The sequence below is a fragment of the Mus caroli genome, chromosome 17 (assembly GCF_900094665.2).
Source record: "Mus caroli chromosome 17, CAROLI_EIJ_v1.1, whole genome shotgun sequence".
NCBI lineage: Eukaryota > Metazoa > Chordata > Mammalia > Rodentia > Muridae > Mus > Mus caroli.
This window is the reverse complement of record NC_034586.1, coordinates 54,658,169-54,684,630: the sequence shown is the minus strand read 5'-3', so window position 1 is coordinate 54,684,630 and position 26,462 is coordinate 54,658,169. Positions and strand designations below refer to the sequence as shown.

The window sequence follows — 26,462 nt, the reverse complement described above, 5'->3', positions numbered from 1 at the left end:
AGAAAAAGTACATAGAAGACAAGGATAGAGGTCTTAGTATCTGCTGTCCAAGGGAGACACAAGCAAGCCTCCATGGTCTTGTTCATCAGAAGCACAGGCAGAGAAACCATAGCCAGAGTCATTCCCTGCTGTCCCTAATAAGCAGGTTCTTACCAGCAGTCTAACACGTTCACACTGATTAACACATGACAAATGGAACAATGCAGGAGTTTCTCCTGAACTGTAGCTCCCAGTTTCAGATGGCCAGGGAGCTCCAAAGACCCTCTGTGTCTGCTTTCCCAAGCACTGAGGCTTCTCCTTCCCTACCTGACCTCTGACCAACTGCCTCTTTATTTTATGCATCTTTTACACATTTTTCCCTCCCAGCATCTATCGCTGCTACTAGTTTACATGCATACACATTTTCATTAAGACATCTATTTTTATTACCAAAATTGAAAGGAAAACGAAAACTCAGAAACACCTGCCTTTGTAATCCCTGGTCCTGCCTCCCAGATTGCAAACAAATGTAAATTAGATCATTGAGAGACCAAACATAGCATTGACCCAGGTTTCCTTTTTGTTAGGGAAAGTCACTGCAATTCAAGTGAAACATACCACTTACACTCTAAAGGAATCACATACATTTCTCATTATACTATTAAACAAAATACACTTGTATGCAATACAATTAATTACTCAAGACTACAATTACACAAAAGTAATGGTGCAGAGTAGATGGCAATGACTGTCATGTAATCAAAAATAATGATAGCTTTCTTGATTGCATATTAGGATACCAAAGATATCCCAATTGACAAATGTTCCAGTATTGATCTGTAACATGTAAAATATTGCACCAGATGATGATTTGGAAGTATCTCCATTGCCAGGGATGTAGACTTGGGATGGGATTAATTTCCTCTACTAGCTTTGATTTGGAGACCTTTAAATTAGCATATTTTAATAAAGTACACATTTTATTTCTCACTTTCCCAGCTGGTCAAATGGAAAGAAATACACAAGGATCAAGAAGTCTTCATGATATGTTGGTGATTCCATGTGTAATGGTATAACTAGAAGTGTGTGTTAATGTTCCATCTAATTACAGTGGTCATTTCAAGAATTAACTGAGGCCGTGTTCTGCATGGCTGATTTCCCATATTTCCCAGGAAAGGTACCTGATGTTTTTCCTCATTTCTCCCCTAACTCATGAGACACTCATCACTTGAACTCCCCTAACTGTGCCTATCATTTTTCTTTAACTCATGTTTCTAGCAAAATCCCATGGTGTTTCTTTTTAGTTCTCACATAGAGCATGAAACCAAAATCTGCTAGTAAAAAGGCCCTCTTTCTGATGATTCCAGGTCTACATCCCTAGCTAAGTGGAAGCCATGCCCCTTCCCTGTATGGCCTGTGAGCTGGACTGTAGCACATCAGTTGAACTATAGCATGTCAACTGAATTTAAGGCATGGTGAGTTACAAGACAATTCATCAGTTACTTGCTTCTCAGGAAATAAATATTTCCAAGAAAACTATCAATTGCTGTTAGTTATAAGATACAGCACAGTGCTAGGGGTTTTAAATGCAGTCATGGCATTTTGACTTGGTAACACAAGTCACCTTCTATTTCCGTACCATCTGTGGCACTATCTCCTATCAGCTTCTCAACTTGGCCAAGTATGATTTGTTTCATTCATTAAGATCTAATTCATTAAACTACCTGAACTTCCTCCATCTCATTCCTCATTCTCACCATGGTATGAACTTACTGCTATCACATCTTACTGATAACATATGTTTCACAAATCATGGTATATTTCATGGTATATTTATAGCAATGACTAATTAATGTAATAAGAACCTCTAAAGCCAAACTTAACAAATCCTAATTACCTATTTGGCTCATTGATATCTTCAGAGGGTAAGCAGAATTAGAGAATGAAGCAGGTTGTTGCTATAGAAGGAACGTGGCAAAATTCTGCTGAAATTCAGCATCCATTCTCTTTGGTTTCCTGACTTTAAATATAGAAACTTCTACCATAAGAGTAGCCAAATACCAACAGAGATGCAGTTAGAAACAGTGTGTCATACTAGATCTCTGGGCTGTAGAATAAAAGTACTAATTCTCATTATCCTTCTGTCTGGTTTCCTTAGAAATAAAGAAAAAGTGGGTGGGGTTAGTAGGATCTAGAGTCAGCCATCCACAATTGGGGACAACCATGTTGAGCTCACCCAAACCCTTAGCTGTAGATTTCCTGAAACTTTTGACATTATAGGAAGGACACCCATGGTAGACTAAAAATGAAATTGTTTAGGGAGAGCAATTCCTCCCTTTTATGCTTTACTCTTAACTTCAAAGTAATCAAATGTTTATGCATAAAATTTTAATCCTTTCACAAATTTCTATTAGCATTTAATTTGCATATCCCATTTACTGCACGTTAATTTGAAGAGGGAATAAACTAATATAAACCGTTTTCTCTGGACTTGAAATCCTTTAAGAAACATTATGCATTAGGTGACTGAATTATGTCTAGTGTGGTAAATGTCTACGAATTAGAATTTTGGTTGCAGAAACTCATATTCAGAACAGTGAGAATGGGACGTGATGAAGGAACAGAGGAGACAAGACAATAATTACCTGTCTTTGATGCTACACAGATCAATGTGTAAATCACTAAAACTCCCCAGGGAACCTTGCTGAACTGAAATAAGATCCTTGGGCTGGTTATCAATAAAGATGAGCCTCATGCAGCCTTGAAAAGCCTTAATCGGGTTTAAGCATTGGGAATCAGTGAGATTGTCGGGGCACCCTGTGGGACAGAGAAAAAACATGAAGAGCACTGAAATGATCTGTTATTGTTTTGGCAACTTATTGATTGAAGACAGTAAGCTCTAGTTATTTGGGCACTTTATTATTCATAACAGGGAATACTTTTGTTGTAAGTCCTAGCCCCGTAAGAAGTGCAAAAATAAAGTAAAACTGGGATTCTCAGTCACCATAAAGAAATGTCATTGTATGACATTTTTCTTAATCCCCACTGTGTGTGTGTGTGTGTGTGTGTGTGTGTGTGTCTGTGTGTCTTTGTGTGTGCATGTGTACGTGTATATGTTTGCTTGTGTAGTGTACAACTGAAGATGCAGTGTGTCATGTGGGTACATGTAAAAGCCAGAGATTGACATCAGGTTTTCTTTCTCTGCAATTTTCTATTTTATTCTTTGATATAAGGTCTCCTTTTGAACTAGGGCTTCACCAATTTACCTAGACTGGCTTGTCTTCCAGGGCTCTCCCTTCACTTGACTCTACTTTGTGTGACACTGCCTCCTCAAACACCTGGGACCTTTTTGAGGTGGATAGGCTGGGTTGTCAACAAACCTCAGGAGCTTTCACCAGCACTGAAACTCAAGCTGTTCCATGTCATGCCCAGTATTTTATATGGGTACTGGGAATCCAAACTCAATTTCTCATGCTTGCATAGCAAGAATTTCACTACTAGACTCAGACACACACACACACACTTTCCCGCCTGAAACCTATTTGTCTTTCCTTTAAATGACATAATTCACATCCTCTTCACATATTGTAAATGCTCTGGAATTTTGGTTGTCTCTCAAAACACACATCTAATTCCTGAATGCAGTTCTGAATAACACTTTCTAGGAAATTATGCTGCAGCAAGGATGACAACCGAGTAATTTTCTGGTTAATTGAGGAGCATTCACAAGATTTGCTCCTAAGAAAGGTACACTCAGGAACCAAGCAGGATTTTGACATGTAGTGCAAAGAAGATCAAGATATTAAGAGAACTGTAGGTTTCAGTGCACAAAGTTATAGGCCATAATAGCCCATGTGAATAGCAAAAGAGTAATACCACATCTATTAATGAGTGTTCTCTTCAAAATAAAAATGCATTGTATCTGGTTAGCCTCACCTGTGCCAGGCCAACCTAATCCTCATTCAGACAGATGAAGATCAGGCGGGTAGATGAGTACATGTGCCTTTCCAAACTCTATAGGTTCTTAGCATACGGTAATGTGAGACTGAAAACATAGCAACATGTCAAAAATAAAGAGGAACTATTTCAGCCATCTCTAATATACAGCCACTGTGAGGCTGAGGCATAGCAGTTCATTAACAGTTCGTGGGAACACTATAAAATGAAGAGATGTAGTACAACTTCTAATTGAAGCTGTAGAGAGAATTTATAGAAGTTGACTATTATATTGCTGAAGCTCATTTTTTATCTTCATTAAATGTTTAGTCTGTGTGTGGAAGGTTTGTTTAAACACTGATCAAATCATAGATAAATATTCATGTTGTAAGTCTAGAGCCCTGGAAAATAATACAAAATTTAGTAATACCTCAGCTGGGGGAAGGAGAGCCATGATGATTCTGTGATATTTCAAAAGATTATTTTAATATGATTATTCAGGGATATTTTGACTGGATATAGATTCCTGACTATTATTCTTTCCACACTGATAAGTTATATATGTAATGTAGTATGCACAGCTTAGAGTTGAGACCATTGCTCAGAAGTAGGTCCCATTATGTTGCTTTTACTATGAGGCTGCAGTGAACATTGATTTGAATCTGCTCTATATACTGACTGTCTCTATAATCTCCCACAGATTATTATGATTTTATTAATCTTTGAGTGACAATGTATATGAGTATGGGTGAGCAAGTGCCATAGCCAATGCATTGGGATTAAAAGACAACTATAGGAGTTGGGGCTTTCTACATTGTCTGAGATGGGTTTTCTATTTGCCACTGAAGACACCAGGTTTGCTGGCCTGAGTGGAATGAAAATTACAGTCATGTGCTAAAGAATCTGGCTGTCTCATGTCTCTAGGGGTCCAAACCCAGGACCTTATGCTAACACAGCAAGAGTTTCATGACTAAGCCATCTCTCCAACTTATAGATTATTTTATTTCAGTGAACACCATTTATATTATTTATCATATAGACACATTTTAAACTAAAAGTGTATGCTATAGCTAGGCATGTAATGGTGATTTGGGGTGAAGGATTATGGTATTTCCTCATGCAAAAATCCAACTTCAGTGGTCTTGTTGCACACAACTCACTTCTAAGTAGACCCTAAATATGTATTTTATACATGTGCAAAGATCTTTTATGTTTGTTTCAAGCATGACACATTTCCTTGGGAAGAAAGGGGTGAGTTGTATATTTGGAGATGAGACTACATTGTTTGGGGTAGAGATCAGTGTAGAATGTGTGATTAGTTCTGGGTATCTACAGTGTATGTATCATTGCTGTTATTGCTTTTATTATTATGCATGTGTCAGAAAGAGTGTAAGCATGCATGTGCCAACATGTTAGTATGGATGTCAGAAGACAGAATTGTGAGGCCCATTCTCTTCTCTCACTATCGGTTCCTAGATTGAAACTCAAATTCTTAGTTTGAGTGATAAGTGTCTTTGCCCATCTTGCTATCTCATCAGTGAATGCTATTTCACAGTGCTTATTTTTAGTTACCTCATGGGAATGAACTGTCAACGCTAGGGCACTGCTAACTCAAGCTCATATCTACAAGATCTGAACCACGTTGTACCACTATTTACATTGTAGAAGGGAATTGGGAGGTAGGGGAAACAGTCCAGTATGTATGGAATGTATGCAAATGTTGTCATGCATAGAGACTAGTACCTTTTATATGCTGAGTAAACCCTTCACCACTAAGCTTCAACAAACATACAATTTTTTTTCTTGTTTATATTTCCTAGTCATTCTGAAAGTTAGCTTTGTTACATGTGTTCTAGAAAAAGAGTCCAGGGACTATATCGTAAGAGATTGATGTCAGAGAACCTTGGGGACTAAGTTTCCGTTAGATATGGCTTCTATAAAGCAGAAAACTGGCTGCAGAAGTAGGCGTTATTGTGTCATTGGAAGTGTTGCCAGCATTCAGTAAGTATTAGAAAAAGCAATGACTCAGAAATGGCATTGGCTTCTCCCTTTGTCCCTTGGATTTCTTATCTCCTCTTTACAAATTTCCCTTTCACCCTCCATGGGTGTGGATGATCTCCAAGACATGGGAAGTTCTCACAAAGTAAAATAGCAGTGGGGTGACCTCAATCACCTAGCCAGGTATTTCCTGCCTCTCAGCTTCTTTTCTGAGTTTCCAGGTGTCTTTCTCATCTCCAACATGAAATCAAGGAGCTTGGCATGGTTACAAGGATAACCTTTGATGAGTTATGTAAACAAGCTCTAGTAGTAGAAGTACTCTTATTGCTGTCTTAGATAGATAACATTTGCACAGTTGTCTGAGATTTTGGTGTTTGAATGCATATGCATGCATGCATGCACAGCTATGGGGTGGGTTGGTGAATTGACAGAGCATGTAGTACAGTAATTTCCCTGATTCTTTTTGTGTATGTGTGTGTGTGAAATATCAAAGGCTAGGGAAATTACCTCCAAAGTAGTAGCTATTTCCAGAATATATCTGCAGCCAGGAGGTGTCTGGAGGCAGGGATGCAGCATCATCATCCAGTGTGAGAGTAACACGATTTCTCCTGGCACTGATGCTGACAGAGTGCCACATGCCATCATTCAAGCCACTGCCTGCAAGAGAAACAGGAAAGGCTGTTTTATCAAAGTCATCTATCTCCTCTGCCTTACAGCTTACTCTGTTTTCCTAAACCATTTCCAATAGGTTTTTTCTTAGGAAAAAAACCTGGAAAAAACAAATATATGAGACATATATGCCAAATAAAGAAATGCTATATATTAACTAGTATGATGATAGGTGGCTACAGAGGAAAAAGCTGAAAACAAAACAAAATAAAACCTCTTAAAACTGCCCCAAATGATACTGGCAAATGGATCCTCAGACAGAGGGGATATACAATATTTTAGTCCTCCGACTTTACTAAAGTTTGTATCCTGCTCTTAGTGAAAGCTTTTGCAAGATTTTGTTTAAACCAATAGCTACAAGATCAAAACCAGGACTTCAAATATCCTATACAATGACTCTACCACTGCGTTTCAATGTTTCAGGGAAATTATTTAATTATACACATTTACTTTCTTAGTTCCTTTATCTATTGCTGTGATCACATACCCCAATCAATTTAACTGGGAGGATAACTACTTTATTTTATCTCACAGTTTATGAATAAAATAATGGTACTATGGCGTGAAAGTCAGGGCAGCAGGAGCTTGAAGTAGCTTCTATATCATATCCACAATCAAGAAACAGAGAAAGATGAAAAGATAATGCTTCTCACCTTGCTATCTCTACAGTATATCATCCAGGATCAGATATCCAGACCAGCAAATGGCCCTGCTTACACTTGTGAGGATGGGTCTTTATATATCAAATACCATACACAAGGATGTCCCTTACAGATAGCCTCGGTCTAATCTTAATATTGGTGATCCCTTTTGGGTCATCCTGGAGGCTTGCTTGTGAGTGAATCTAGATCCTATCAAGGTGACAGTATTAATCATAGCTACACAAGAAGAGTTTCATTTAAGAATATAACATGCTTTGAATATATCCTCTTCAACATACTACTAGCTTTCCCCATGCCCCACATCGACCCATTCTTCAGACATGGTCGCTTCTACTTTGATGTCAGATTAGTGAAGTGGATGAAGCTGGATGGTAGAGAGAGTTTCCTATTGAGGTCAGCACAGACCAATTGAATACCAATGATAGAAAATTTAATATATTTAGTTGACTCTGTGTGTGGTTGGGTCCACATGTGAAGATCAAAGGACAATGTGTGAGTTGAATCTCTTTAGCTACTACCAGTATCCCAGGAATCGAGCTCGTGTATTCAGGCTTGCTGGTGAGCAACTTTACTGGCTCAACTGTCCACTGGACTACAACAGTTCTTCCTGATTTTATCATAAAACATTGCCTGAGTCACCTGACTTTCTTGACCGCTAATTCATCACTTTCAAAGATGATTATATCAGTTTGGTGTCATTGCTAAATGAATAAAACATGATCAGAAGAAAATTACTAGGTATTTAGAGGGAAAAGGGGTTGCTTATCAAATGCAGCATTTTCTTTTCCTGTACTCCAAATTCCATTCAGCTGCACTGCAACACTGACCTATTTTATTGAAGAAACTGAATTAGAAATTTGTCCTGAAGGGTCAGTAACTTCCTTTCAAAATTTTTATTTATGGAGATTCTTGGTTGTATATGACCCACTAAACACTGGAAAATAAAAGTCATATTGATTGCTCAGGCCACAATAACACAGAACTTAAACATGATCTGCATTCAGATGACCTTCAATTTTCCCGACTGTGGGCTAAGTTGCCTTTTTTTTCCATCAGATTCCTCACCTGCAAAAGTGGAGCACTTACCATTCTTAAAGATGGCTCTAGTAACTGCTACTAAAGTTTTATGTGTAAACACTTCAGCTTAAGTACCCAGGCACTCATATGAACTAACACTGATGAGAAGAACAGTCCAAACAGCCTTGGGGTTGGGAAGGTACAGATATTAACATCTAATGCATTTGTGTTTTGGAATGACCCACAGTTAAAAGTCAGGGACAATTACAGAAAGCATGAAATACCAATGAGGAAGACAAAGAACCTAACAAGCCAGCCAATAGATAACAAGGCTGATTCTGGGCAAAGCATGACTATTTGCATCCCTAAATTCAAGGGACTATGATCCCCCACATGAGACCTACACAAGGTGTGTTCAACCAACACCCTATTCTACAGTGAAACCAGCTTGAGATGCCTTAAACAAGTATGGTTTCCAGCCGATTAATGATTGCTGGATAAGAGGACATATACTTGAGTAGTGTAGCCACTAGTAAGGTACTTCAGGATGTGTAGCTGCCCACTCATGCTCCTATAAACAACACTAACGGAAACCATTGGCTTATTAAAAGCCAAGACAACGAAAGTAGTTAAGGAACTAGTTTGGAACAAGAGGGATCAATAGAAATGGGAGCAAGCAGATATGAGAGTGAGAGAGAGAGAGAGAGAGAGAGAGAGAGAGAGAGAGAGAGAAATGTGGATGAATATGATCAAAATATATTATACATGTATGAAAATTTTATAATGAATAAATTACCTATAATTAACATATGCTAATACAAAATCAAAGGCAAAACATACACAAGAGCAAACAGTTGCAAACTTACAGCTCTAGGTGAGACAAGGATGACAGTCAGGGAAAAAAGAAGTGTTACTCTACTAAGTCTAGAAATGTTTTACAGAGTATGTAAGAGACAGAGTTTTTAGCCCGTGGAGCAAAAATTCTAGTTGAAAGACATCTACCTAGGTGATAATGATATGGGTCATAGAGAATATAAAAAGATAATGGAAAGAGAGATGTCCCAAGGATGACAATCAAAGCAGGAGGGAAGAGAAACCAGTCACCAAGGCCTGGTGTGCCAGGCCAGAAAGACCATCAAGCAAGAGCCTTTGAAACAGGGTTCTGAAGTATATTTTACTCAAACCAATTTCCGCAAATTATATATATATATATATATATATATATATACATATATATATATTATGTGTGTGTATAAATATTTATATATATGTGTGTGTATAAATATGTATATATATGTGTGTATAAATATGTATATATATGTATTTATATATTTAGTATATATAGTATATAGTATGAACAATCATACTATATATTTGAGAATATATATATTAGTACAAGTGTTTATTCTCAATTTTCTCATCTGTATATTGTGTTTGACTTTTCTATGTTGCATAGTAACTACACATGACTCCCATCAGAGAACCACAGCAAAATTTCTCCATTAGATTTCTCAAGTGAATTTACCAATTCACATTCCCACAGGACCACTTGAATTTAAGAAAATTTACTTTATATTTTGTTTTTGTATGGACTATGTGTGTGTGTGCATGTTGTGATATTGGTGAACATGCACATGTGTGTACACACATGCAGAAGACATGATTTTTAATTACATATATATATATATATATATATATATATATATATATATATATATGAACTTTTTCCCTGCATGTATGTCTGTCCACCATATGCCTATCCTAGGTCCAGAGAAGAAGGCATCGAAGATGGCTGTGATCCACCATGTGGGTGCTCAGATTTAAAGATGTGTCATCTGCAAGAGTAGTTAATAGCTCTTAACTGTTCAGTCTTCATATATCCAGTCCCTCCACCTTGATAGATTGAGATTAGTGTCCTTAGTCTCACTAAGTTGGCTAGGCTGGCTTGCCATAGACTCCAAGTGATCAACCTGTCTTTGCTTCCTCATCCCTAGATTACTGGTACACATTGTTATACCCACTTTTTAAAGTGGTCCTTATACTTTACTGAATAGACTATGTCTCTTGCACTCATGATTCTCTGAAGAAGGAAAAGTTGTCATTTGTGCTTAGGGCATTACCTTTTTGGCATATCAGAGTGAACTGTGGCTAGACAAGGTTATCAGTCATACACAAAACAGGAGAAGCACTGTCCAGCTGGCAACATTGTTAAAGCTGCATGAACCCATTGCAGGTTTTTCTTTTCTGCCTTTCACACCCTACTTAAAATCATGAGACTTATAATTTCCAGGAACTTAGACATATTTCTTAATCTTTCTAAACTAGTCTCCTCCTCTGTTAAACACACACAATAGACTGGGGCACCACTCAACTTTTAAGTTTAGGTTTCCTAAATGCTTTTCCAATTCAGATGTTTTTCTATAGTGGCATATCATCTACTTTTACTTATTAATTCCAAGTTACTTTCAAATTATGTAAGAACAAAGAAGAGAATATAGAAATAAGTGAATAAGACAATCTTGAAATGCCAATAATATGGCAAAATTACCTATTGCTTTTATACTCTGTTGCCTGAGCCATCTTTTCTTGGACACCATTTGTTTATCCATATTAAATGCTATTAACACTCCTTGTATAGTAGACAAATTACCACATTCATCAATATTTTCTCCTCCACATTTTTTGTATGTATATGTGTCTGTTTATTTATGTAAATACATATATGAGGGAGTACATGTTTATATAAAAGCCAGGAGTTGACAACAGATACCAACTCATCTACTTCTCAATGTAATCTTTGAGACAGGTGCTCTCATTGGGTGTACATCTCACTGGCTGATTTGCCTCTGTTTCTGCCTCTTTCTCTTGCTATTCAACTTTCTGTCTCTGCCCTGCCTCTGCCTAAACTTCCAATTCTTTCTCTTCATTTTTCTCTTTCTGCCTCTGCTTCTGTCAGCTCTGTCTCCTCTACCTCTACCTCCTTCAAAATGTGCAATAGTTGTGATTAGTTTACCTGACACCTACAGCTCAGTGCTAGGGATCAAATCAGGATCTCAAGCTTTGAGTATAAGTTCTTTACCTGATAAGTCCCTCCCTCCACCACTGATGCTTTTCTTCTTATCACAAGCGCAGGGATCCATGATCAACACTCTCTGTACCCTACTACCTGCCTCATTGTGTTATAAGCTACCCAGTTATTTAAAGAAAAAAAAAAGGATATTGCATGGGGCTGAGGACCAAAGGATGGACCTGATATTTCCAAAGCAAGTTCAGTCTAGCCCCATTATGCTGTATTTGAGCCCTTGTCTTTTAAACGAGGTTGTACTGTTGCTAAAGCATCAAATTCATGATATTCCCACTTTTGCCTCTCAGTTCTGGGACTAGAGACATGTAACATCAGACCAATACAAGGAATAATTATATAATGCCTTCAATGCACATGTCCCTAAGGTTTATGGAGCCAGTGAATGAAACCTCTTATTTGCCTTACAAGTTAATTCCTTCTTGAGGCAAGTTACAATCTCTGTCTTATTCTGCAACATCCATCCCTGCACAAAATCCCTATGAATTTACATTAGTACATTCAGCTTTCCATGTAGACCACTGAACTGACTTATAGCACACATCTTTTCTCTGTCATATCTATACGCTACCTTTCTAGTTCCTCCATTGTCCACATTCATCTCCTACTGTCCATGCCCTTTGTTCTGCATTAATCCTTTTTATAAACTGTATGATCAGGGGACAGGCATCTCTTAACTTTAGACTCTAGTCACTTATATAACACAAAGTAGATTAAAGCTGATGGTCAAATAATATACTAACTTTAATAAATCAAAAAATATTCAGTACTCACAGATGCTGAGAGATGAAAAGTAAAGCATGCATGTCAACCTGCAAAAGACCTATACAAAACTGAGCCCATCAACATTCCATCATGGAGGTGAAATGGTCTTCTAGGCAGTTAACAGTGGCAGGGGAGGAGTATGGTCACTGGTAAGTTGCTCACGGTCCTGTAAATAACTCCTCACATATGTTTCTTTAAGTAATTCTTATTAAATTTATTGGTCAACTTAAGAAGACGACATGGGGTTTGGACAATTTAAAAAGAAGAGCCGGACCAGCAGAATTGAGAGGGACAAAAGAAGGCAATGGGGTATACATGATAAAATTACCTACATGAATATGTAAAATTGTTATAATGGAGCATATCATTACAGATCAATAAATAATTAAAGAAAGAACCATACAAATGAATAAGTCAAAAAAGGGCTTCCTCTTGAATACACTGCTTCTCAGCAATTTCTTGTAAATATCTGTAACCTCCACTCTCTGACATATTCATTTGTGACATGTCATGTTACTTACAGAGTTGTGATCTTAATTAACAATTTGTCTGTGTAACCTTCTGTCCCCAGTTGAGTGAAGAGTGGCTGGGGTGTCAGGATATGAGGTGAGATATGCTTCCGTGTGTCCCTTAGTATTTTGAGGGTCATATCCAAATGCTCCTTGATTGATGAAGTATCCAACTAGCTAAAACTCCACTGCCAAATATCAGCAGCAAGCCCTCTCACTGTATTGCCCATAAATGACAGGCTCAAGCTTTCCTAGTTGTGTAAACCTGCCTCACAATACAAGGCACAATGGATCTGTCGGATTTTTGTCCGTGTATGACAGGGTGATCATCTGGAGTTGTCATAATTAGTGTATGACAGAAAAATTGAGCTTGAATATGACTGTGCTATTTTTGTAGGACAGACCTAAATGTCAAGTTTTAACTGCTGAATGCTAAAATTATATTCAAGCCTGAGACCATTTCTATCACCAAAGATTTATCTTTGTGTATGATTTACTATGTTTTGGAAAGGAACTTATCTTTGGTTGACTTAGGTGAACAATTATAAACACAGGAAAGGAGAAGAGGAGAGGGGAAATGAATCAGGAAAGGAAAAAAGGAAGCTCAGAGGATGGTTAGAAACAACAGTAAGGCACATGGAAGAGGGAAGGGGGTAGAACAAAAGGAGAAGGAGGAGAGAGAAGAGAAAGGCAGGGTTAATTACAGAAGAAATCACAGAATTTTTACCTGTGAAGATTTCAGTTCCGTGTCTGGCCAATTTCTTAATCAGGAGCCTCAGAGTCCCGCCCTCCAGGATGAGCAGCAGGGTTCCTGAGCCTTCAGACAGTTCTGTGGACAGAAGCAGACCATCCTCATTCCATGTTCGAAACTGGAAACTCACTGACAGTCCATCAATTTGGGGGGTACCAGGCAACAGCAAATAACTGCTCCTGAAGTTGACAAATGTGATGGGGACAGTTTGTGGTTCTGAGCAGGAAAAGGTGACATTGCCCTGAAAAACAATAATAATAATTAAAAAAAAAAAACAAACATTTAAAAGACTTTTTTTTTATTCTGCAATATAACAGTTGGTATAAACAACCAACCAAAGTCACCTTAATTTGGGGATTATTCAACATTCAGGTATACCATATTAAAGGGACACATATACCAGGATTGTTCAGATGGAATCTTTCTGTTAATGTTTCAAGATTCCAATAGTATCTCTAAGGGTGATCTGAGCATCTATGGAGAGGGGTAAGGAAAAGTCAACATATTCTAGGATATAACAGATGTAAAGATATAAAAATAATTACAAGTTTTAACTGCAAGGAGTTTAATTACAAGGAGTTATCCTTGAGAAGAGCTCTGTGCCAAATTAAATCTGTTTCAAACTCTGGTATAACATTAAATGTAATACAAATAGAAAAATATTTTTACAGTAAGGAATGTGCTAAAGAGAGATTAATCCTGGATCCTGAAGAAGAAAGGCATGAAACAGGGAGAGGAGTTTCCATGAAAGAATGCTTTCATGGAAGTGAGGTGGGCAAAGAAAGGAAAGAATGTACTATGACTGTAACTGAATGTAAAACCTCGGGAAAATTAGCAAAATGCAATTACTCTAAATGAGAAAGAAATGGAAGGTGCTCTAAGGATTCCAAGGACAGAAGCAGGAACAGAGAACAACTACTAAAATGATGTGACTACTTTTTATATTTAGTGAGAATGTTTGCAGTTAGTAGGAAGAAATGGTTGTAAGAAGCAGGAAAAAGTTAAACCTCGAGGAATATAAGAGGGTCTTTTATTACTTGGGGACGTACTTCAGGTGATTGAGGGCTTGCCTAGCATATACCAAGCCCCTGATAAATCTCCACCATCATACAAAGTAAGCATGGTGTTATACACCAGTAAACTCACCCCCATGGAGGTAGAGGCAAGATGATCAGAAGTATGGGTCACCCTTGACTACTTAATCACTTTGGGGCCAACATGTGCCCCATGAAACAACAAAAAGAACCAGTTTTGACTAAAGTAGGGAAAATGGTGAACAAACAAATATTTGCATATGTGAGTGTGAAATGGACCCTTGTATATTCAAGACCCACAAAATAGATCCCATATTAGGAAGTTATTGTGAATTAAAGAATGTATATCTTAAGCCAAATGTATTTTTTGAAAGTCATTAGAGGTTTAGGTAACAAACTCTACATCCAAACACATCATGTCTTCATTTGCACAACCTAGATTGTTTAGCCTCTAAAATCTAATCTCCACCTCAATGAATTGCCTTGAGGTTGTGGTGACCTCTGGCCTCCACATGCACAGGCACACATACATATACTTCTATAGACCCACATAGGAGATACACAAAACATCTCCAGGTCTCAGCAACATTTGTGGTATTTGTGTATTCATGTAAACAATTAACCAGACCCATGTGAACTTTTAGCAACACTGGTCCATTTATAATAATTCACTATTCACGAAGCAATCAGGCTGTCTGAGCATGTTCTCTCAGGAATCATTGGTTGTGGTTATATAGATGTTTCTTCTATTTAGAAACAACTCCCAAAGTTAGTGAATGACTAAATGGTTATTCATCAAGAAGCAGTGTGTACCATGATAGGAAAAAGGCCAAATCTTTATACATACTCTCTAGATTCTGTAAAAGACCATCTTTATGCCTCCACTTAAAGGACACACACACACACACACACACACACACACACACTTCATCTTAAAGAAAGTCAGAATCAAATTTATATGATTCTAGTTATGTCAAGTTGGCGATGACTGTGTGAGGGAATCCCATACCTAGCCAGAAATCAGTAACTGTCAACCGTTGCTCCTTCCTCTGCTTTGAATGCCATCATATCTTAATGTACAAACAAACAATTGCATATTATCTCTTGTATCAATTTGCCTTTTTTGATTTCTAGAACATTCAGGGAAAAAACATATCACAATGTATGAGTGACTGTGCCCACAATGCCAGCACTTTCTGTTGAAATAAGTAAAGTTACATTGTTCAATGTAGAAATTAAGAGGTGTTAGTAATTGTCCTTTTCTCCTTGTACTGCTGTTGTTATCATTGCTTATATTCACAATTTGTCCAGTATCACACTAGAACCAGAATTTAATGCTTTGTAGAGTAGTGCTTGGGAGATCAGATGGGGACAGATGCAAAGCAATTGAAGTTCTAAAATGGTACCTCCACTTAGAAATAGAGCCCACCTTTAGCAAGAAGACAGGGCATCAAGTGTGGGATGGGGTTGCTATCCCACAGTCACATCTCTGACCCATAGTTTTTCCTGTCTGAAAGAATTACAGGGATGGAAATGGAGAGGATCCTGAGGAAAAGAATGTCCAATGACAGGACAAAAGTGGGATCCAGCTCAAGGAGAGGTCCCAAGACCTGACACTATTACTGAAGCTATGGAGCGCTCACACAAAAGGATCTATCAGGACTGCCCTCCATAAGACCCAACAAGCAGCTCAAAGAGTCAGATGCAGATATTTGTACCCAAACAATGGACAGAAGCTGCTGACCCCTGTTGTTGAATTAGGGAAGGCTGAAAGAAGCTGAGGAGAAGGGCAATCCTGTAGGAGGACCATCAGTCTCAATTAATCTGGACCCCTGAGATCTCTCGAACACTGAACCACCAAACAGACAGCTTATACCGGCTGATATGAGGCCCCCACCACATATACAGTAGAGTACTTCCGGGTCTGTGTTCATTCAGAGATGATGCACCTAACCCTCAAGAGACTGGAGGCCCCAGAGTGTTTAAAGGTCAAGTGGGGTGGGGGTGGAGCATCTATGTAGAGACAGGTTAGGGTACAGAGGAGGTGTGGAATGTGGAGCAGATGGAGAGTGGATGAGGAGGGCAGGGAATAAAATATGGAATGTAAAAAATAAATTAAAAATAAAATTAAATAATAAAAAAAGAAATTTGAAACCAGTTCAGTTAAAATTGTATCCTAGGCTTGCTGCATGATAATCAGGGAAGTTACCTCCACTGGTAACTGACACTCATACCAGGTCTGTTCTTTGCTTTACAGAATGATGATAGTACCTGCACAATCATTGCAATACATGCTTGTTTGTATTAGGTACTTTCCTTGTTGCTGTGTTCAAACACCTCACAACAAAGAATCGAAAGGATAGTTTTGCTAACCATTCATGAAGATATAGTGCATCATGGCAGAAAAGACATGGAATGGGGTAAGGTAGCCATGATGACAAGAACTTGAGGCAGCTGGTCACACAGTGGCTTCATAGTCATGAAGTAGATGCAAATGAATGCTGGTGCTTAGCCTATTTTCTCTTTTTATTAAGCCCAAGATCCAGCATATAACACTAACCATATTCATCCTGGATATTCTCACTTTAGGTAACCTATGCAAGCTAACACTGTGCCAGCATGCCTTGACACTTATCATCCAGGTGGATCATTCAAGATCCTGGAAAGCTGCCAGTTTCAACCACTTAGTTGAGTTATTTTATTCTGCTCTATGATGTGAAAATACAACCCCTGAGTAGATGCTAAGCCCTACTGTTGAAGCTACCAGACACTTCTGATAACACGATCAGAGGCTCCTGAGTTGGAACTAAAAAGTTAAGTCCCCCCCTGATGAATAAAGTTTTTAGTACCTTAAGGTGCCATGCAATCTTTCAAAGACAGGAGTCAACCAATAGACCTGTCAATGATACCTGTGAATCACAACAAAACCCAGTGTGGCATGATAACGCTAAAGCTTCAGTAAAGACAGCCATATTTTGGTGGTAACTAACAGAGCTCTAATTAGACTTAAGATAATATCAACAACATGGGAATCATGTCTTCAAGGTTAATGAAGTCATGGATTGTGGAGAAGAATCTACTACCACCACTTAACTAAGCTAGCATAAAACATTCTATATAATTTGCGTTATACTCAGAGATAAATGTAGTCTTCAAGCTACATTAATGGAACTTCTCTTTGTAAAAGACAGATATCAATCAAAATGCAGAGTTTTATAGCCTACTTCTGACTGATAACATCTTCAATACAACTCCTACAACTAAGGCTCAGGGAACATTGTGGAAGAAGAGGCATAAAGGTTAAAACAGACAGAAGGCTGGGAATTTACTGGGAAATTATGTCTGATAGACATGGCAGAAGCTTCACCCATAATGTCACTGAAATAACTGTTCAAACATGAGCTGAGTATAACGATAATCATACTAATGTGGACAGGAGAAAGCCCAAGAGGCGCCAACTCTATACAAAGAAGTTAAGGCAACTGGAGAATGCTGAAACTTGGAGAAAAGTCTTCCCCAAGGAGGAGCTTATCAATTAATTGGGTGTCCAATACCAAATGATCACCCTTGAAAATGTACATACAAATAACATTATAGAGAATGAACAGGTTGTCAATGTGTGTGTGTGTGTGTGTGTGTACAAAAAATTTAAAGGGAATATGAATTTGAAAAAAGAGAAGCTATGGTAGAGTTCAGAGACAGGAAAAGCAAAGGGGAAATAATTTTATTTTATTATGATCTCAAAAGACATAATTTTACAAGGATAAAATCATACTCTCTGAGATTGAGTATTTTACAATGGGGGGTGTGGCATGTCCGTTTCAAGTTTGGAAATCCAAAATCAGCTTTACTGAAATTTTTGCCCTTTGTTCATAGCCCATTGAGTGGGTTACAAAAAAGAAAAAAAAGGCAGAATTTGCTGCACACTAAACACACCAAACCTTCTATTTTAAGGTGTTTATGTTTATTTATAATTATGTGTACATGCATGTATATATAGTGTATGTGCATGTGTGTGTGCCTATGTGTGTTTAGGCATGTGAGTTCCATACCCACAATCAAAAGTGCTCTAATTACAATGTGGTTTTGGGCTGCCTAATGTAGGTGCATGGGTACTCTGCAGGAGAAACACCTGATCTTTTCTGATTCACATCCTCAATTGCTATCTTTGAATTCAGAAAAACCTTGACTGTGGGCACAAAAAGTACTACATGCTACTCATTAAGCATAAAATAGGACTTCCTCCTTAGAACGCCTATAAGAGGAAGCCTGCTGCGTCTGGTGAGAACAAAGTCTCCTCTGAATCTACCATTGAACTCTCTCTGAAGTTCGTAAGTCTTGTACCTTGAAGGACAACCCATCTTACTACCTTTCTCTCAAACCTCTCTCTTTTTCCATCCCCTAAAACTAACACCAATCATATCATTCTGCCAGATAAAAACATACATGCAGTTCAAGGTAACTGTAACTAAGAACCAGCACAAAAATTTAAATATAGTTAAAGCATGGAGACTTTATTTTGTAATTTAATAGAGCAGTACTCAAGCAGGAACTCTGTAGATGAAATTGTCATGTCACAGTGTCGAAGACTCCGCAAGGCTACATAAATTAAAAGTGTACATATTAAATATTATTTTTGGTTCCACATGGCATGGTAAGATAGAAACCAGACAGCAGAGTCAAAGTGTCTCTCCTCACTGTTCTTTAGCACCATCTAATTCATTTAGTGTTCCAAGTTGTCATGAAGCATAGCAAAGGGGCATTCACAACACTTTTAATTATTTTCCTGCTTGATCCGGGGTGACTCTTGTTATCATTTTTAGCTATCAACAGCAAAGCTAACTTACTTTGTCAGCCCAGCTTGCCAGATTCTCCAACTTTCAAATGTCAGATGTAGTTACCTAATTGTTTTTCTTTATTTGCTTATAACCTCTTGTATATTCGGGATGTTTAATTTAAAAATAGCAGATCATACTTCCCAAACTCCATACTAAAATGGGCTAACTTATAAGCAACCTCAGCCTTGGTCTGTTGTGTGCATGCGGCTGTCCTATTGGGAAGTTGAGAATGAAGAAGCAATTATACCCCTTTGGAAATTGAACTATTTAAGCAATGAACTCCAGCAAACTGAAACTCACCCAGGAATCTCAGGCTGGGTGAAAGAAAAGGCTGAAGTCTGATTTCAGTCAGAGAAGGAATATGTCTGTCTGAATTTTTTTTTTGCATGATTATGACAACTTTTCTAGCCTTCTTGCAAAAGAGATGAGCTCAGACAATGATGATGGGCAAGGTTAGATATGAATAGTGATTGTCCAATTTTTCATCTAATCTTCTTATTAAGATTCCACAGTGGGTATGGTGGCACACACCTTTAATATCAACACTCAGAAGACAGAAGCAGTCAGATCTCTATGAGTTTGGAGCCACTCTGATCTACAGAGTGAGTACCAGGACAGCCAGGACTACACAGAGAAACTGTGTCTCAAAACATTTTTCAGAACTCTCCAGAAAGATCCCACAGATGGATTTGAGGTACATACTGGACTTCTTTATTCATCTTCCTAATGTAGTGATATTGAATGTGTATATTTCCTCTGCTTTTAACTACTAATTGTATGCTTTATTAGCTTCTTGTGGAAACTATGTTAGCCATCCTTGTTAGGGTTGTTATAACCTAGGCTCTGATTCTAGCAAAGTACATATGTCTATTCATGTGTGTGCGTGCACACGTGCACATGTGAGTGCCCTCACATGTACATGTGTGTCTTAGTTGTTTCTGTGAAGAAAATGTAAATGGCAGTGGGGAAAATAAGTAATAACCTTACCTTCAAGACATTTGCAGGTACACTTGGGTGTGAATGAGAAGCCCTACGCTAAACCGGGAAACCTCAAGCAGGAAAGAACACTTGGTTCCTAACTGCTAAAGAACTATCTCCTGCCTTGTTTGTGTGTTACTCCATTCCTACTAGAATGTGAAGGCACCCTAACAGCAAATGAAGTTTTAAATCAGACATCTATCTCTTGGAAGTGTTTCTTTGGCAACCTGACTCATAAGCATATTTAGGTTCTGGTTTCTCTACCACCAGTGACCACTCCAGATTCTATAACCAACATCCATATTCCCTTCTGACTGTCTGTGAGTCTTCTGCTTCATCTTTGAAACCGTTTATATCCTGTCTTCCAATGTAGCTTTCAAATGTTGCATTTTACCAACAGACAAGAGCATGTATCTAATAATATAGAAATAGCCAGCTACTTTAGGACAAATGATTAAATGTATAATAGAGTGACAGAAGAGTAAGGGGGACATGATGATGATGATGATGATGATGACGACAATGATGATTAACCTATAAAGAAGCTAGCAGATAGCAAAAGACTAAAAACACTTCCCTACCTGGACTACTAATAAAATAACTATACCAGAAATGCTAGAGTGCTATATTAATGACAGATTAATAACAGAGTTGACAAAATTTAACCAGCACACCAGCCCTCTCTCTCATTCTCAGCACTGCCTCTTTCTTCCTAAGTAAACCATAATTCTTCTATTTCTCTGTGTCCCTGGTCAAGAGATTTGGGATGCGATGAAAAGGAAACATTGGCAGTCACCTTCCACATTTCCATGGCTCCTACAACAGTGGGCCATTAGAAAATGAATACAGACAAATATTGATTTAAATTTAGAGAAGAAATCAAAAGGGTTACTTTTTGGTATAACTGGATTCTAGTCATGAATACTTACTAATGGTCAATATTTAAATGTGAGAAAACCCACATATTTGTATTTTCACTATATTGTACTTTATTAGCATAATTGTAATACAGGGAATAATTTGTATGGAGAGGAAATACATGTAATATTGGTCCTCTCTGGTGCTCTTGTTTATCACAGGTCTTACATGTGCTTTCTCTCTCTCTCTCTCTCTCTCTCTCTCTCTCTCTCTCTCTCTCTCTCTCTCTCTCTCTGCAGATCTTTCAAAGACTTTCACAGCTTCCCACATTCTTGGATACTGAACACAAACATCTCTGTCACATCATTTTTTTTTTTTTGTAGAGAGAGTCACATCTGGATCTTTTTATGGCTACCATAAGAAATTTAATTATATATTAACATCTTAAAAGATATTTTCTTTGGGACATGCTACACATAAATAAGGCACTTTAGGCTTCCTTCCTCAGTTCATGCCTCACTGCATGAAAGAATCCAATAATCAATCAATATGGCTAATAATAACATGGCTATGGTATGGGGCAATTGGACCATGCCAACAGACAGGAGAATTGGTAAGGTTAAAGTAGGTTCAAAACCCTGGGGAATCCCAGAATTGAAAATGGCAGATGAGGAACCAGTTTCCTGCTCAGCTCTACCTGTCCTGAATCATGTAACCATGACACCCCATTGAGAGGGCCAAAACAATAAGTCATGTAGGGATGACATCTGAAATCCTTCTACTTGCAAATAAAGCATCCCTAACATTTCAGACTGAACCGATGTGGAAGTATTTACCCCCAGATAACAAATGTCTATAAAGTCTCTATCAACCTTTTGCTTTAGGATAAAATGTTCTTTAGATATCTGTTAAATTCATTTGTTTCATAACTTCTGTTAGTGTCCATGTGTTTCTGTTTAGTTTCTGTTTCCACGATCTGTCCATTGATGAAAGTGGAGTGTTGAAGTCGCCCACTATTATTGTGTGAGGTGCAATGTGAGCTTTCAGCTTTACTAAAGTTTCTTTAATAAATGTGACTGTCCTTGCATTTGGAGCATAGAAATTTAGAATTGAGAGTTCACCTTGGTAGATTTTATCTTTGATGAGTATGAAGTGCCCCTCCTGGTCTTTTATGATAACTTGGTTGGAAGTCAATTTTATTCGATATTAGAATGGCTACTCCAGCTTGTTTCTTCAGACCATTTGTTTGGAAAATTGTTTTCCAGCTCTTTACTCTGAGGTGGTATCTGTCTTTGTCCCTGAAGTGGGTTTCCTACAAACAGCAAAATGTTGGGTCCTGTTTGTGTAGCCAGTCTATTGGTCTATGTCTTTTTATTGGGGAATTGAGTCCATTGATGTTAAGGAAATTAAAGAAACATAATTGTTGCTTCCTTTTATTTTTGTTGTTAAAGTTGGAATTCTATTCTTGTGGATGTCTTCTTTTAGGTTTGTTGAAGGATTACTTTCTTGCTTTTTCTAGGGTGTGGTTTCCATCTTTGTGTTGGTGTTTTCCCATCATTATCCTTTGAAGGGCTGGATCGTGGAAAGATATTGTGAGAATTTTGTTTTGTCATGGAATACTTTGGTTTCTTCATCTATGATAATTGAGAGTTTTGCTGGGTATAGTAGACTGGGCTGGCATTTATGTTCTCTGAGTGTCTGTATAACATCTGTCCAGGATCTTCTGGCTTTCATAGTCTCTGGTGAGAAGTCTGGAGAAATTCTAATAGGCCTGCCTTCATATGTTACTTGACCTTTTCCCCTTACTGCTTTTAATATTCTGTCTTTATTTAGTGCATTTGTTGTTCTGATTATTATGTCTCTGGAGGAATTTCTTTTCTGATCCAGTGTATTTGGAGTTCTGTAGGCTTCTTGTATGTTCATGGGCATCTCTTTCTTTAGNTTTGGGAAGTTTTCTTCTATAATTTTGTTGAAGATATTTTCTGGCCCTTTAAACTGAAAAATCTTCATTCTCATCTACTCCTATTATCCNTAGGTTTGGTCTTCTCATTGTGTCCTGGATTTCCTGGATGTTTTGAGTTAGGATCTTTTTGCAGTTTCTATGATTGTTGTGTCCATGTTCCCTATGGAATCTTCTGCACCTGAGATTCTCTCTTCCATCTCTTGCATTCTGTTGTTGATGCTCACATCTATGGTTCCTGATTTCTTTCCTATGGTTTCTATATCCAGAGTTGTCTCCCTTTGGGTTTCCTTCATTGTTCATACTTCCGTTTTTAGATCTTGGATGGTTTTGCTCAATTCCATTCCCTGTTTGGTTGTGTTTTCCTGTAATTATTTAAGGGATTTTTGTGTTTCTTCTTTAAGGACTTCTACCTGTTTAGCAGTGTTTGCCTGTAGTTCTTTAAGGACTTCTACTTGTTTAGCAGTGTTCTCCTGTAATTCCTTGAGGGATTTTGTGTTTCCTCTTTAAGGGCTTCTATCTTTTTAGCAGTGTTCTCCTTTAATTCCTTGATGGATTTTTGTGCTTCCTCTTTAAAGGCTTCTACCTGTTTAGCAGTGTTCTCCTGTATTTCTTTAAGTGAGTTATTAATGCCCTTCTTAAAATCTTCTACCACCATTATGAGATATGATTTTAAATCTGTGTCTTGCTTTTCAGGTTTATTGGGGTATCCAGGACTCACTGTGGTGGGCGTACTGGGTTCTGATGATGCCCAGTGTTCTTGGTTACTGTTAGTAAGACTCTTACATTTGCCTTTTGCCATCTGATAATCTCTGGTGTTAATGTTCAAGCTGACTCTGCTAGAACTTGATCCTTCTGTGATTCTGTTAGCCTCCGTCAGTACTCCTGGGAATCCAACTCTCACCTGAGTTCCAGTGGTCAGAGCACTCTGTGCAGGCAAGCTATCCTCTTTCAGGACAGTATCCAGAAGTCTCAAGCTCTGATCTACCTCCTGAGTCCTGGGGTCATAGCCTTCCCTGTAGGCTGACCCTCCTCTGGCAAGGAAGGTGCCCAGGGGTCTGGGTCTCAGATCTGCCTCCTGGCTGAGGACGAAGGCCTGACAGGACCCTGTCCAAGAAGCTCTGTTGCTTCTGTAGCCCACGTGCTCTCCAATGATCACAAGGTCCTGGGTATGCTAGGGGCCCTGTGGCATGGAGAGTCCCCTGGGGCCCTCGATGCCCTCGGCCGGGTTCACGCAGAAGATGGTGGGGCTGGACCAAACCAGAATCCCAGGATCCCAGCCTCTGGCTGGGCAGAGTTCCTCTGTCCCTGTTCCTGCTGACACAAAACCCTCCTTGATTCTTTAGAGCTGATGTTGTGTTCCACTAACCTGTGATCCCAAGGTCCTGGGTGTGCTAGGGGTCCTGTGGCATGGAGAGTCCTCTGGGGCTCTTGGATGGTTCAGGAGGAAGATGGCAGGGCTGGCCCCGACTGGAATGGATCCAAGCTAAAATGATCTTGATTCAACCTAATTTATGTGGTAAGACTTCAAAGCCAGTTTCTGATGTGATTTTTGTTCGTTTTTGTTTTGTTTTGTTTTGTTTTTGTTTTTTGCCCAAACAATTGTAGCAATTTCTAATCTGATTTATCTGAAAACAAACAAGCATGACAGGCATCCCACTAGCAAGTGTAGGGAATGACTGTCCCTGTGCTTCTTGATTTACAAATTCAGGGAAGACACTAAGTCAAATTAAGGTTTCTTTTTATACTTGGGAGAATAATAGGCTTCTTCATAAATTCATGTATTTATTCAACAGATGGTTCATACATGGATAATGCCAGATCAGGCTCGGTGGTCTGGCTAAGACCAGAATACCAGAGGAAGTCATGCTTAAACATTTCCCACCTTAATAAGGCTTATAGGTTATGCCATCACCACTTGGAATAAGTGTCATGAGGGTGATATGCATCTTCCTGTGATAACAATACAGGGCTTCATGAAGTTTCTTTTGAATTGAGCTTTCTAGACAATTAAGAAGGAATTGAGCTAGGAGCAGGATTTATGAAGAATCAAAAATAAAACATAAATCAAAAAGTTGTCCAGTACAATTTGAGGAAAAACAAAAAACAAAAACAAAACAAAACAACAACAACCAAAACCCACCTGAATGTTTGGCATCAAGATACAATGGATGCCAATGCTTTGTTTCTTTCATAGGAGGCATTTCAGCATACAGGTCAGGCTCTTCAGAGGTTCAGTTAAGGTACATCAAGGGGAAAATAATCTGTGATAGTGTAGGGAGAACTCCAGCAATGGGTAATGTACATAAGTGGACAGTGACCCTCTCTTTGTGGCCTGATACTCTGGCCTGTCAGCCCTGGCACCCACAGATACAAAAAACAGAGGCTCACAGAAACTACATACTGCCTTCCATCTTAGGGGTGTGTGTGTGTGTGTGTGTGTGTGTGTGTGTGTGTGTGTGTGTGTGTGTTTATGTGCACCTGAGTTCTGTCCTCATATCTCACTTAGTAAGAGGAAGTGATACAATCCCAAAGCAAGATGTTTGATTTTGGCATGCATATATATATATATATATGACTCTATGGACAGTGAAAGTGGCTGAGCTTCGCTTGATTATAAAGTGCTTGATGGTCTAGCATATTCACTGATTTTCACTTCCCTGAGAGAGGCACAGAGGAGAACTTTTCCTAGCTTTCCTCCTGGTTCCTCCTGCTAACTCATGCCCACTAAGGCCAGACTGTCTCTGCCAGATAGTGCCACCACTGCTGATTCATGTTTGCTATCCCAACTCTACCAAACTGGGTTGCTGATATATCCATAAAGTGTTCCCATCATAGTCAGTAGTTCTGCAAATATGGAATAGATTTCCAGTGTATAAACAGTGGGCAAAATCATGGTTATACTTTAATTTCTCTCTAATGTGTGTCCTTTAGTCTTACTGGGTTTTTCAAACAGTATACTGAGTTGAAGATCTGACAAAGTTCCCTACTTTCTCCTTTTTTGAAGTTTAGAGACTATTAGGACGATTTGTAAGACCTGCCTAGGAAATTAGAGGTGTCTTCTGGGGCTTTCTGATCTTTCATCCACCAGGATGATTACTAAGATTAAAGAAGATCAGAACATAAAACACAAAATGGTTCCTTGTCCTGTACAGACATACTGTGTATATATAAGTATTCTTGGTATGGAACATGTCACCTAAATAAATGATGTGTTTTAAAGGATGTCCAACTTCCAAAATGTATCACAGTATGTATGAGACCTTTGGCACCAACATTAAATGTGGCTTATGGAGACCAGTATTAGTTCATTCAGCCACGTTTTTTATCCCAATTTTACTTCTAAGTTGGATCAAGCAATTTGTTCCTTTTTTTACATCTTTGTGTGTGTATGGGTTATATGTATATATAATGCATATACATATA

General features: G+C 38.4%; 1 protein-coding gene across 1 annotated transcript in view; it reads right to left on the bottom strand.

The window, feature by feature from the left end:
* LOC110312287 (contactin-associated protein like 5-3) overlaps window positions 1-26,462 on the bottom strand; it is a 579,184-nt gene that overhangs the window by 271,515 nt on the left and 281,207 nt on the right. Inside the window, exons 9-11 of the mRNA XM_029470910.1 lie at window positions 13,345-13,609; window positions 6,421-6,570; window positions 2,625-2,796 (exon numbers count right to left, since the gene is read on the bottom strand). Coding sequence (XP_029326770.1) covers window positions 2,625-2,796; window positions 6,421-6,570; window positions 13,345-13,609 — 587 coding nt within the window. The remainder of the gene's footprint in view (window positions 1-2,624; window positions 2,797-6,420; window positions 6,571-13,344; window positions 13,610-26,462) is intronic.